The sequence below is a fragment of the Pleurodeles waltl genome, chromosome 6, assembly GCF_031143425.1.
Source record: "Pleurodeles waltl isolate 20211129_DDA chromosome 6, aPleWal1.hap1.20221129, whole genome shotgun sequence".
NCBI lineage: Eukaryota > Metazoa > Chordata > Amphibia > Caudata > Salamandridae > Pleurodeles > Pleurodeles waltl.
In genome coordinates this window covers 863,266,211-863,279,437 of record NC_090445.1, presented here as the reverse complement: position 1 = coordinate 863,279,437, position 13,227 = coordinate 863,266,211, and the positions used below count along the sequence as shown (strand labels likewise).

General features: G+C 42.3%; 1 protein-coding gene across 1 annotated transcript in view; it reads left to right on the top strand.

Annotated features, from left to right (window-relative positions):
- MMS19 (MMS19 homolog, cytosolic iron-sulfur assembly component) overlaps positions 1–13,227 on the top strand; it is a 493,377-nt gene that overhangs the window by 426,782 nt on the left and 53,368 nt on the right. Inside the window, exon 25 of the mRNA XM_069239619.1 lies at positions 11,358–11,414. Coding sequence (XP_069095720.1) covers positions 11,358–11,414 — 57 coding nt within the window. The remainder of the gene's footprint in view (positions 1–11,357; positions 11,415–13,227) is intronic.

Here is a 13,227-nt window from a genome sequence, read left to right as displayed (position 1 = left end):
ACTTACATGGGGGAGAACCAGTATGCCAAATGTGGGAAGAAAAAGGTACTTTTACCAAAATTTGCAGGAGAGAGCATAACCACTGGGGTCCTGGTTAGCAGGATCCCAGTAAACATGGTCAAACCCAGAGACAAGAGGCAGAAAATGGGGGTAACCATGCCAAGAAAGAGGGCACTTTCCTACAATCATTTTATACATAAAGCCAACACCCTGAGAACTATTTACAATTACACACAATGGGAACATAGTCCAACTTCATCAGTGGGGAGTTATTAAACATATATAGAAAAGTTGGTATATTTTATTGGGCATGATGTTAAAAATGCTGGGTGTTATTATTTCAAATTGCCTCCTATGAAGTTGCAATCTCCTGTTAACAGACACCAAATTCATTTATTCTGGTTCATTTCCCAGTTGGCTACTGAGGGCTATGAATATTGGGTCAAGTCGATTGAAGAGTGTGTGGGAAAAGTAGAAATTGTCAAGGAATTAAATGCGCCCAATATTCTGTCACCTGCTAAATTTGATAAATGGTAAAAGATTTTGAATGTCACTGAAGAACAGCTCTATGGCTGGGTTCAAAATGGAACATTTAATTCAACACTTTCAGGTCCAAATGAGTGGTTATTGTGGCCAGTGTACGCAAATGATTGTCATTTGTGTTTTGTAAACTCCGCAGGAGGTTTTAGAATGAATAGACCTGACCCTCGTTACATCTCAAAATAACTCCCTGATATCATTACCACATACAGCGTGGGCAAACTGTGTCAACAATGGTTGAAATCTTCCACACTAGCAGCAATTAAATAACACCTTAGTCTCCTGTCAGAAAACAGACTTGCAAGATTTCTTGTTAGATCCTAGAAAACTATGCACCAAGCGATTCTTCTGTGCAATATATAATGAAATTTGGAAACTATCACAAAAAGAAGCTGCTGCCCGGTTTAGGCAAATAGATCAGGAAAACCTTCCCAAAGCTGTAGCAATTGTAGATAATGGTATGAACACTTTGTCCAACCGTGTTTACACCTTAAACAATATTATTTCATGTGCAATTGACATCATATAAAATGTCATTTTTACACCATGGACAGTCATCTTAGGTCATTATGCAGTTAGGTTAGACGTTACAGATACTGAAAATAGTTGTGTACCCTAGCAACGCGTCACTTCCAGGGCCCTGTTTTCTGCATTTAACTTAATGTGAAAGCAACAAATGCTGACTAAGGAAGAAGCACCATACATTATGTTAAACATCAAAAAGTTAGAAAAGTTGCCTTTCACTGTGGCAGAAATACAGTATGCAGTTTGGTTAATACATGGGGTTATTAATCTGCCTATTTCAACACTTCAGTTCACCTCTTGTTTAAAGCACATTTCTATTGGCAGATTTGAAAAGCTAGGAGATAGTTACACCCGTGAGGTGTGGGAGCTACCCTTTAACTACAAATGTTTCAATGGCATGAAAGAGGTCTCTCTTAGCAGCAGCGAATGCAAGACTTCTGTAAGCCATTCAGTGATTTTGAACAGCTGTCATTACACAGAGCATGTAATGCTTCAGCTGCAAATATAGCCTGTTATATGAAGTGTTCTTGACCCTTTGATTCCTCCTATGTTCCAGGTGCTCTCGAAAGGGAGTTACTTGATGCTGAATGGAGAAAGCTGTTGTGGAATGCGAGCCGGAATCACCTACGTAGTTTCGGTCTCCCAAATTGTAACATGCTTTCCCCGCGCCCCCCCCAGGCGAGAGAGAAAAATAGTAGAAAAATGGTCTCGTATTGCTGCTTCAAATGTAAATTTTGACAAGCTGAGCAGCTCTCTTGTTTCAAAAACATGCAGCGCTTACATCTGCCCGCGAGACCTATTCACTCCACGGGGCTAGGTTATTTGTAGAGATGCAGTCCCTTTTAAATACCAACTTTCCAAAACTTTTTGGTGAATTAATATGTTGCATTTTCAGTGCATCTACCACCGCTGGGATTGTACTTTTTTTTAAGGATGTAGGTTCTGGTTTTGTCAGCAGCTCCCAATCTGTATTTGGCATGCATAATGCATTCACTCATACACTATTTTTAAGTCTCTTTGGGGGATTCCATATAACTTTGGTACTAATCTGTGGTATCTTGCTGTTGCTATTTTTGTATTCGCACTGACTGCCCAGTCTCAACAACGAGGACTGATGGATGCAGTATTTTGGAGCACCACTACTGGCAGCACTGGAGTCCAACTGGTCCTTGTCATTCAGACAGGTTCTGAATTGCGTGCAGCCCATCTTTCAATGTTTGTGGTGCCCATTTGAACATGCCCCAGAAGTGTGTCTTGCTATGCAGAATGTAACTTCTTTGGTCATGAGTCTATTGATGTTCTCGATGAGGGCTAATTATCTGACTTGCACATTGAGCTTGCAGTTGCTACGAGAGGCTTCCTATGAGCTGCTCTTTGTGCATCAAGTGGCTCCTGGTGCTACACACCTGGCACTGCAGGGGAGGCTGCTACCTTGGCTGGAGCTGTCGCTGAAGCAACGGAACTTGAGTGCTCCCTTGCTTTCCTTGTCAGCAACCTAATTAGTTTGTCACCTGCCGAGGTAGAGTCTTTCGTGAATCCAATTTTAATTGATGACATTTAACATTTTTTTAAAGATCATGATTATTGCTGACATTTGGCCTTAATTTGGTGGAATATTTTTTTATAAAACTTCTAAATTGACTATTTAAATTTGACTTGCACTTGGTCTATCCTGCCTGTTAACATAAAAATGTTGTCCCCCTTCATGTACATTTATTTTACCTTGCTTTTTTTTTTAGACTTGTTGCAGATATAGTGATTGTTTTTAGCTGTAGGTTATGTTTTATAGGGCTTGGCACTCTCGTCCCGACAATGGAGAATGTGTTGTGAAGTTATGTTAGCGTTTGTGTAGGCACATTTATTTTAGCTTGGGTCTGAGACCTGTGCCCTCTCACCTGGTTACTTCTCATTTTATTCCTCTTAGTAGTTTAGTAAGGCTTCATTTTAGTGGTGATGTTTTATTATTTTATATCTGTTGTCCTTTGACCCAGAATTGTTATTTCTCTGCATAACATTTCATCCTGTATTCAATTCCAAGGCCATACACAATAGTTTACCGGGCATTGTCTGTCCAGAGAATGCAATTTCTACCTTATCCAGAAATGATGGATTATCATTTCTGGGCAGTTCTCAGAACAACATGTTTTATTATAAAACAGGCTGCCCAAAATAAGCCAGAATCCAGTCATTCTGCTATCTCATGCTGCACGTCGTTGCAGTTTCTGCTTAAACCTCACGCTTCCTCTTTGTCTCCTTGGAAGGATTCCCAACAGACTAACAGACCTCTTTTTTACCTCTAACACAGATATGGGAATTGGGCTGCCTTCCCAGGACTAGATGGGCAGATTAAGGTTACCACTGCTATTTGCGCTCATGTAGAAACTTAGTATGGTAGGTAGGAATACATGGGACTCTTCCTGTGTTTCACTTTCCTGGTCACCGCCGTAATAGGTTTGTGTTTCATTATACTCATAATCGCAATTCCTGCCTTTTTACATAGAAGCAGAATCTCGGTTCAATAGTTTTATTGAAGCAACTGTATTCTGTCTTTGCATGTATGAGACTAATGTAACTGAGAGAAAGGGTTACGATCTGTTCCACCACGATACCCTGAGGAGTCCGAGTGTCATGCGATAAGCTGCCACAAATCACTTTTATCTCTGTTACTGGTGAGATGCTGCTAGCTCGTAGGAAGAGTTAGGCAAACAGCTGTCACACAGTGTGGGATCAGACTCAGCCCCCCATACTCAGTGGTGCTGCTGCCCAAAATCCAGCAGTCTTGTTATTACAGTGGGAGTCCTACAACAAATCTACAGCGCTACATGCTTCGAACAGATGCTTACAGGGTAAGTAGCATATTCCTTATATGTGTTGTGATCATATGGCATACATACCACACTTGAACTGGGTGTTTGCTGTTTTGGGGTTGAAGCTACCAGTAGCCACAAAGTGGACATTTACCATGGAAATTATGTTTTACTTAAGAGCTCAAGTATTGAGACATCCTTTCTCCCTTTTGCAGAAATGTTCAGAAATCTTATTGTAGACATAGAGTGACACCTGTGTTCCTGTGCTCCTGTTTTCAGAATAGTTTTTCACAAATATGAGTCTGTGGTAGAAAACTCTTTATTCCAAACAAGTCATCCATTGTTGGATTCGCTGGTGTTTTGTTAATTGTAGTGAGATACATTTTCCAAGTTTACCTCCACAAGAAGAGCCCAGGAAGATGGGTGCACTGCTGAAGAAAGATATATCCTAACAGTCTTTGCTACTAACCCAGTGAAGGTAACTAGTAATTTGGTGAGATAATCACTATGTCATATGGTAGAAAGTTTTTGATCTTTTGCCTGACAAGCAGGCACATTGAAGCAGGTGGTGCTGCTTAGCATGACCCATCCAAGCATATCATACAAGCTGAACTAGAATCAAAATAATGCTATAGCTAGATAGTGTGTCCCCTCTAGAGACACGAGGTGTCACCCTTAAATTATACTGACATAGTTCTCTCACGGTGTATGGTCCAAAATTCTGGACATGTCCCTACATGTTAAATGTTATAAGATGATGACACATTGAACATTGTAGAGTTTAAGTTAACCTGAAAATATCTGTTATTGTCACACAGGAGGCAATCTTTCTTGATTCATGCATCGTCTTGTTTCAGAGGACCAATCAAGGCAGCTTAGACATGGGCTTTGCTTCTCATGAACCCCCTTTAGTTGCCTCTGCAGAATATTTCACCAGTAGGGCCAGCTGATGGACGAATTGAATATGTATTTTGGTAGTCAAGCAGAATATTTGCCAAGATCTAGTTGGGTTAATTGAGGAGGACAAACTCCCTGTCAGAACTGGGGGAGGAACGGGGATGTGAAGAAGCATAATGTGAGCGACCTTTGTTGGAAACTGAAATAAGTCTCCACATTGTTTTATTGGAACTCAGGGTGAGCAGAATGGCATATAAGTTGTTATGCCTCGCAGTGTGTCAACATATATGGGGGTATCGGAACCTTGTAATTCTGGAGTAATGATGCTCTAGAATTCGACATTCCCCAGTGCTGTTTATAGTAATCTTCATACAAAGGAGTCTTAATTAGGGTGTAGTCACAAAATGAGAACATGAAGTGGCCGTTGTTCTCTCCAGAGTTTGAGGTGTTCTGAAGATTCAAAAATGGGCTACTGAAAATACGATCTGGTTTAAGCATGCCTACCTTATCCAAGTGTTTCAATTGTCTTGAACAGATTTAAGTGTTTTCTGTTGCTTCTTTTAAAATGTGGGTATTGGACCCTTTTACTTCTCAACTTAAACTTCTTGCAATTGTAAAGTAGCTGCTAAAAGACTGAATTTGGCAGCACATGATTGTGCTGGTGTAGTGCTTGATAGCTCATTACACTGCATGCCTCTCTGACTGAACACCACAAGGATGGTTCTACCCCTTTACAGCCTTGACCTCATGTCACGATGTTTACAGTAGTGCTTCTCTCATCACCCCAGCTCTTCCACCACAAACATTCTCTCATGGAGCCTTAAGGCTGCACTAACTCATCAAAACTGGGCTCTTCCTTTGCTGACCGAAGTAGGTCCAAATAGGATATGGCTCTGAATCTGCCTTTGAGAGGCATGGGCGCAAAGAGCCCACAAAGGGCAATGGAGTGCCAAAGAAGGGGCAGATCGAGGCAGGCACAACCTTTGTATGTTGTCAGTAAGGCCTCAGGTCACTCTGAAAATGAACTAGACCAATGTAGCTGTCAGCAAGCGGCCAGGAACTAGGTGCTTGGCAGATTGACAGGAGTGCCTGAAGCTTGTGGGAGAGCAGGTGGGAGGGAAGACAGAAACCTTTCTTGACCAGACAAAATCTGTCTAAGAAATGACCATGCAAATCATGCCTAAAGAGGAAGATGGGAGTTGCATCTCACACTTTATGAAAGAATAGATACAAAATAGAGGGAGCTTTGTGAAGAGTTTGGAGGTTTATGACAAAAAAGAGTGAGCCAAAACAAACAAGTAGAAGTATGGAAAGATATTAAAATACAAAGTAGGACAGAATGGAACTTGAGAATCTTTTACATTGAGGAATGCAGACAACAAAAGAGACCTTTGAGAGGAGCTGTACAGGAAGACATATACTGGTTGACTGCATTCTGTAGAATTGAAAAATACATTTCACGCTTGAAAAGAGAAATGTTATAAAACTAGTTGATAGGGTAACCTGCCTTGTGGGAAAGCCTAACACCTTGAAAGTGTGAGTCAGTAAGATAGTGAAGCACTAACCATAGCCTTTTCCTGATATGTTGGGTGTGGAGGGGAGTGATAACAGTGATTAAAGAAAATAAAGTAGTGACTCCAAGAACAGATCCTTGGGGACCTGTTAAGGTCGAGGTCCAAGGACTTAAGTCCAAATTGTAGGGTGAAGGTTTCACACTGTAGACTGCGTCATGAAGATACTGGAGAATGAGGCAGCTGATGGGGCCCCGTATAACGGGATAGGTGTGGGTGCTGCAGAATTTAGTCCAATAGAATTGAAAACCACCACTGAGAAACCAGAAGGGGATCGGTCCCATCCTACAGAGTCTCAGACCTTAAAGAAAGAGAGTATTTTAAAAAGCATCCATGCAGACATGAGATTAGTATTATTAAGAAATTAGATTTCTACTGTCGCATAACTTGGCTTGTGAAACAAGAAAAATATGGCGCAAGCCTCAACAACATTAGGAGCTTGGGAACTCTGATGCCATGACTAAAGCCATACTTGGAATATTAGTGTTTCAGCACATTTGCCTTTAGACCTGCCCCTTCTTCTTATGCAAGCCCCCCCTCTAGATTTGTTAAACACTCAAAGATAAATAATCTGAAAAGAGAATAGTAGTCATAAAAAAAAAAAAAAAAAGGTTGCATACCTGCTGTAATATTGGTTCTGATGGAGACTTTTTCCTGCTGCAGATTTTGCATCATTACAGCCACTCTTCTTGGAGTGTTGATGTTTTTACTGTTGTTTTCAGTGAATACCTTTGGGTGTACGTATATACATATTCACAAAAATACCAAAGGTTATAGGGATGTTCTAGTTAGGTTCAGACTTCACACGCACATAACATAGAAATTCTTAGTTATATTTTTCTCAAGTCACTTTAACTTGTGCTCTAAGGTAAATATTAGCAACCCACAAGAGTCTTGAACCCATTCCCTGTGGTAACAGTCCAGCCCACACTCCCAAGCCAGGACCTCCCTGCACGGAAACAAGCATCCTGGGACTGGTTTCAGGGTATCACCCTTCATCAGCCAGGCTAGCTTTAATCCAGTGGCACAGTGAGCATGGGACCCACGTCTGGGCATCCAAGTGAATAGATATATGTATTTACCAAAAACGACAGTAAAAACGTGCACTTCAAGGAAAGTGGCTGGATGATGCAAAATGTATTTTTTGTGTGTATAAAATCAGAACATAACTATATAAGGTCCCCTTAACCTTTGGGGTTTTAATGAATTTCTAATTTTTAAAGTATATTTCCTGACTATAGCGTCCCTGTAACCTTAGTTTTAATCAGTGAACTTCAAGGTGTCTTTAACGTCAAGTAATATTAAATTACCTTACGTTAAGCCATTCTTCACAACAGACTTGAGCGGCGGGAGTCAGCCGCAGGGCCTGACCTGCAGCCAACACCCTGTAGACATTCAATCCCAGCCACACACGGCCTTTGGCTGCAGGGCCTGGCCTACAGCAACCACCCCCACCAGGCACCCAACCCACAGCCTTTAGGCAGGCCGTGCAGCCCAACGCAATGTAGCCACCCAACCCTACACCTGTGGCCTTGCACGGGGGGGAGGGCCACAGGGTCTGGCCCCCTTCTAGGCAACCCAGGGTGCACATTTATAGATCCTGGGGTGAACAAAGATGCATTCACCTCCAGCAAGTATTTCAGAGCATTTTCCAGTGTGGAATTGCAGAGAAAACACCCTGGTTCGACTTATATACGTTTAATAACTTAGGAGGTTTTGTCTTTTATAGAAGCAGAGAATCAAATGGTGCACCTGCTATGTTTATGTTTGTGGTTTAATTTCTGTGAAATGAGCATCAGTGCCAGAATGGAACCTCGCCTGCCTATTTATCCATGAAGGGGCCAGAGTTTTGCGCAGAATGTTTACCCAATTGAAGTATTTTCCACTGGATAATTACTAAGTGCTACCTTGTTGAGTAAATGTATAGTGCTCATTCTTGGCTACCACTGTGAAAAGGACTACGAGTTAATGCCTCCAGTAACCATGTCTGGTGTAACTTTGGCAATATGACTTCCTTGAGCGTTTTCCTACATATATGTGTGCTTTTAAAGACTGCGGGGTGAGCCTCAATTCCCCTGCAGTCCCATTGCTCCTGCACAGAGGGAGCAGCATTTCTTGCTGCTCCCTCCGTGCGGTAGCATTTGTTTCATCTGTTTTCCAGGGGGCAGTTTTTCTGCTTCCACCTGCTGAGAACGAACTTACAGATTGCTATCCCTTTGGGGGAGCTGTGACAGCTCCCGCCATGTGACAGCAAACTACTCTTCCCTGAGGGTGGACACCCCAGGACATAGGAAGCCGTCCCTGGGTGGGGGTGGTGGTCCTCAGGGCCATTAATAGCTCTAGGATGAGGTCTGAAAATGGCGAGGGAGAGTGCCCCCCCCCCCCCCTTTCTTAAACTTATGCTGGCCCCAGGGAGTTTGTGGTCCCCAGGGCTGTAAATGGGCAAAAGGGGGTCTGCACACCCCCTCATAATATAAAGGCCAAGGCCCGGGGAAGTGGTGATCTCTGGGCCCTAAAAGCCCCACAGAGCAGGGCCGTGCTTCTCCCCCCTCCACCCCCCAATCACATATAAAAAATATGCCCCATGACCTGGTTGACCCAGGGGGGGGCAAATAAAAACAAGTGTTTTTTCCTCTGAGCCTCCGCTGTTTCCTAGGGAAAATAAAAAAAATACTTTATGTCCCTGGTGAAGTCCCTGCGAGACTCCAATCCCAGGCCTGTGGGATCAGGGTATTCCTACTCTGCCTCTTGTCTTTTTAAAAAAAACTTTTTTGGGGGGTCTCGGCTGAGTCCCATGAGCCCTAATAGGCCCGGGGAGCCGTGGCGCCCCACGCACACACCCAACCCCCTTATCTCTAATAGACCCAATGGCCCCATCCCCAGTGTCAAATATAATAAAAAATGGGAGGCTGCCACATGGCACCATCCCGAGCCTTATAAGGCCCCGAGGACCCCATCCCACCAGGGCTGTCCATTTTCTAAAAGGGGGGGGGGGTGCCCACCGTAGCCAAGCCTTAGTGGGCCCTAGGGACCCCACCCCCCTGAGCCGCATAGCATTTAAAAGGGGAAGGGGGGTGGCATGCATCCCCCCAATCCCCCTCCCCCCCCAAAAAAAAAATCTTGAATACGCCCTGGAGACCCCATTCCCCTTGGGCTATATTATATTTAAAAAAGGGACGGGGTACAGGATCCCCTCCTGAGCCTATTTTGGCACGCACCAAACAGCGGGGAGACTTTGGGCACCCTTGCAGCCCCAGCCGGCTTTCCTCATGATATGTGAGATGGTATTTCTCCCTCCAGGAGGAAGCAGCTATCCTTGCATGCTCCCGCATGGCACAGGAGCAGTATTTTTCTCTGGTTCCCTGTCTGCATCTATATATCTATATATATATATATATATATATATATATATATATATATATATCAGTTTTAAAATTTGAAATAATTTATTTTATTTAACATTATTTCCTGTGTGATGTCTTGTTATTTTTAAGTCCTTGCCTCCATTATTTTCTTTGAAAGTTTATTACAGTTCCTGTGGTGGCCATGTAATCGGAGTCTGGACTGAAGTACATTTATGACTGTTTAGGGCTGTTTTTCCAAAGCAGTGGGTTGCGATAAACTGGGGGGTCGCGGGCCGATTTTTGCTGGGTTGCAAAATCCAAGCAATAAATAACGTTGCCTTTAAATTCTGCGTGTATCTTGTCACATTTGCTGTGCTTGAAAGACAGAGGTCTATTGTCAGGCTATGTCTTCCTACAACTTGTTACTTTTTTTAACATGGGGATTGGTGTTAACAAACTCCTCTGACTTTGCAGTCAGAGAAAGATAAGTAAAGTGCATTATGTGACAGTCTTGCTGGTGTACAATGATTTTTAAAGGACGTGCTGTAGGATGTCATTTTTTGTAACAAACAACAAAAGGAAATGCTTGTAAATCAACTGTACGCACTCAGCAGTTAGGAAAGCAAAAATGCAGCACATCTTTTGGTAATTTGAAGTGTGATGGAAACAGATTTTTAATAGGCTCAAAACAAATCAAGGCACTTAACTTGGTGATGCACACATGATATAAATTCACTGAAACCCAATGTCTACACATCATCGTTTGTGTGAAATATATTTTTCAGTAAAACGGAATGCCTTTGCAACTTTAGTGCCCATTTCACTGCAAAATGTCCTGTATATAAATGACAGTGCGCTACCAAAGGATACTATAGTTACATTAAAACAACCGACCACCTCATGTCCATTAAAGCTGGGTGGGTTGCAAAAGTTTGTTGTTCTAAAAACTGGGTTGTGATGCAAAAAAGTTTAGAAAGCACTGGTTTAGGGTCCTTTTTGGTTGTAGTAACTGGAGAAGTGCAGTTTGTGAATAGCATTTGGCTTACTCTTTTCTGCGTGGGTGTGTATATTTGCATATCCCTCCCTGAAGCCATTCTTATTCCTTTCTAATACCCTCCTTCTTCCCTAATCACTGTCCATTCATTAGTAATTATTGCCCATGTTTAAGCCACACATCTGGGTTCCTCCCACATTTACTACTGAAAGGTATAGCTACATATGTGGAGACCTCCAGAACTAGGGCTGAGAACTGCATGTAGAAAAGATAGGAAATACAGATGTGTCCACAAGTAGGTTTGTGAGTAGCATTTTGTAGCACTATTGTAGCACTACCAATTATACTACAAATTTTAGTTTGTGAATAGCCCCCATGTGCAAATGTGCTGTAATCCAGAAACTAGTATAACACAGTAACCAGCCAAATCACATTCAACGAGCAAAGCATTGTTTCCTGTTTTGACTTTCTCAACTGTAGAGCAAGTGCAAGGCATTTGTCTGTAGATGTAGTTTTCAAAGTAATGCTACCTTTTTAATGGAAACTACTCTTCAAATTTCAATTATTTACATTGACTTTTGAAATAGGCAACATCAAGAAAAGGTACAAGTTTCCAAGCTGATAGTATTTTTGTTTTCTTTAAAACTGACCTTTGTCTTTTTGTGCTTGTAATTTTCAGGTGACCAAAGCTCTAGTGCTGCGATATCATCCTTTAAACACAGATTTGATGAATAAGGTAAGGATTCAAGCATCATTCTGTTTTCATAAAGGCATGATTAGGAATGTTATGTTGTGGTCTACCTCTTGGAAATACAGTAGTTGCTACTATTGGCTGTCTACCACACTCATACATTTACAAGTAAAAGACCACTAGAGCAAAACCAAAGGATTATGTAGCCACTTGGGTTCAACTCTCCAGTCTCACCCAGTAAAAAAACGAATACTCACTAAAAATGACATATTTTCACTACTGAGCACACATACACGTGCTACTTAACAACAACATTTAGGATTCTTATAACAGTGTGATGTGTAACTGATGAGATCTTTAAGATAAAAATAATTGGTATGTCAGGTGTGACCATAGTGTATCTTTTTCCAACAAAATGTGTAAGCCAGTGTATTTAACATGTCATTCAATGACTAACACCTCTTTGAGAAGGTGATGGTTAAACTCTCCAGTACATCAAGGGTGACCGTGAAGACTATGGTGGCCTTGTCAGCAAGTCACCACTCTTCCTTTTGGTAATCTAGAAGCAGCTCGATACAACCTTAGAGGTTCTAAGGAACCTGTTCTCATAGTGGACCGCTGTGGCGGCCTACAGAGTGTCAGGCCGCCATAGCGCCTTATAAGAAAAGATGGTTCACAAACATGTAGGGTCATGTAGAAGGTGGTGTGATGGGCCCAAGATGCATTTTCTCACTCTGCTGGGCTTAGGGCATTTACCACAGGGCATTGCTGTAGCACATAATCATTTCAGTCAGATGTATGGTGAATATTTTTTCATTTGGCCATATGCTGGAATTCATGGGAAAACAACCCTCTATGAATCTGAGGATGAGATATAGGTACAGATGTTGCTTGGCAAAGATGCAGCTGATCCCAGAACCCACCCTGTCAAAAGAAATCGGGACAACAGCTCCAGTTACTCCATGGTACAGAATGAAGACAAGGGCCTCTGATCCAGCATAAGCTTTGTCAACAAGCTCATCGGAAAGCAGTTGTTCAAGATAGTAACAGGACAGAGATCCATTCTCTGCTGTGCAAGGACTGAGGTTTATCATTGGACCACAAGGACTCCACCAGAAACCTCAAAGATTCATCTGGTTCAGAGTGAGCCGAGGGCCCTTGAAGTTCAAGGTTCTGTCTTTTGTATAGCAGTTGACTCCAAGGGTGTTCACAAAAGGCCTTGCACCCATGACTACTCATCTTTACTGAATGGGGTGCTTTTCATCCACTACCTTGACAACTACCAGGTGAAAGTGCTGCTGAAGGCAGAGGCAGAAACAGTCTTCTGCACTTGTCTTCGGCTGTTCAAAGATGTAGGTCTCCCCTCAACTTACAGAAATTCCTATTGAGACCATTTTAGGACATTGTGTTCTTCAGCAGTTATCTGGATTCCAGGTGCCACCATATGAAAGTGGAAGCACAAAGGGTGCAGTCCCAGCTAGAAAGATCCATGACAGTGAAGGAATGACCCTATGTGACAACCTGGACCAATAGCTTCACCAGCGTTTGGACACAGTTGGCTGCGAATTGCCAGAAGATGATTCAATGATGAACATAATTAAACCAGCCCAGGATAGTGAATCTGTATTGTGTATCTGACGCATAGCACGCCTTGCCACTAATCATAGATGTGATGCTTACTTGGATGGTTTGGCAGCACTTGAGCTCACTTTGGACCATTTGAACATAGGCAGACAAATTTATTGTTTCACTCACGGTGTGGCACTTTATTGGAATAACGAGTAACAGAGTAGATGATGTCAGCCAGTTGTAGACCAAGTTGCACAAATATGAGATGAATTAGATGAGGTTGTTGTCT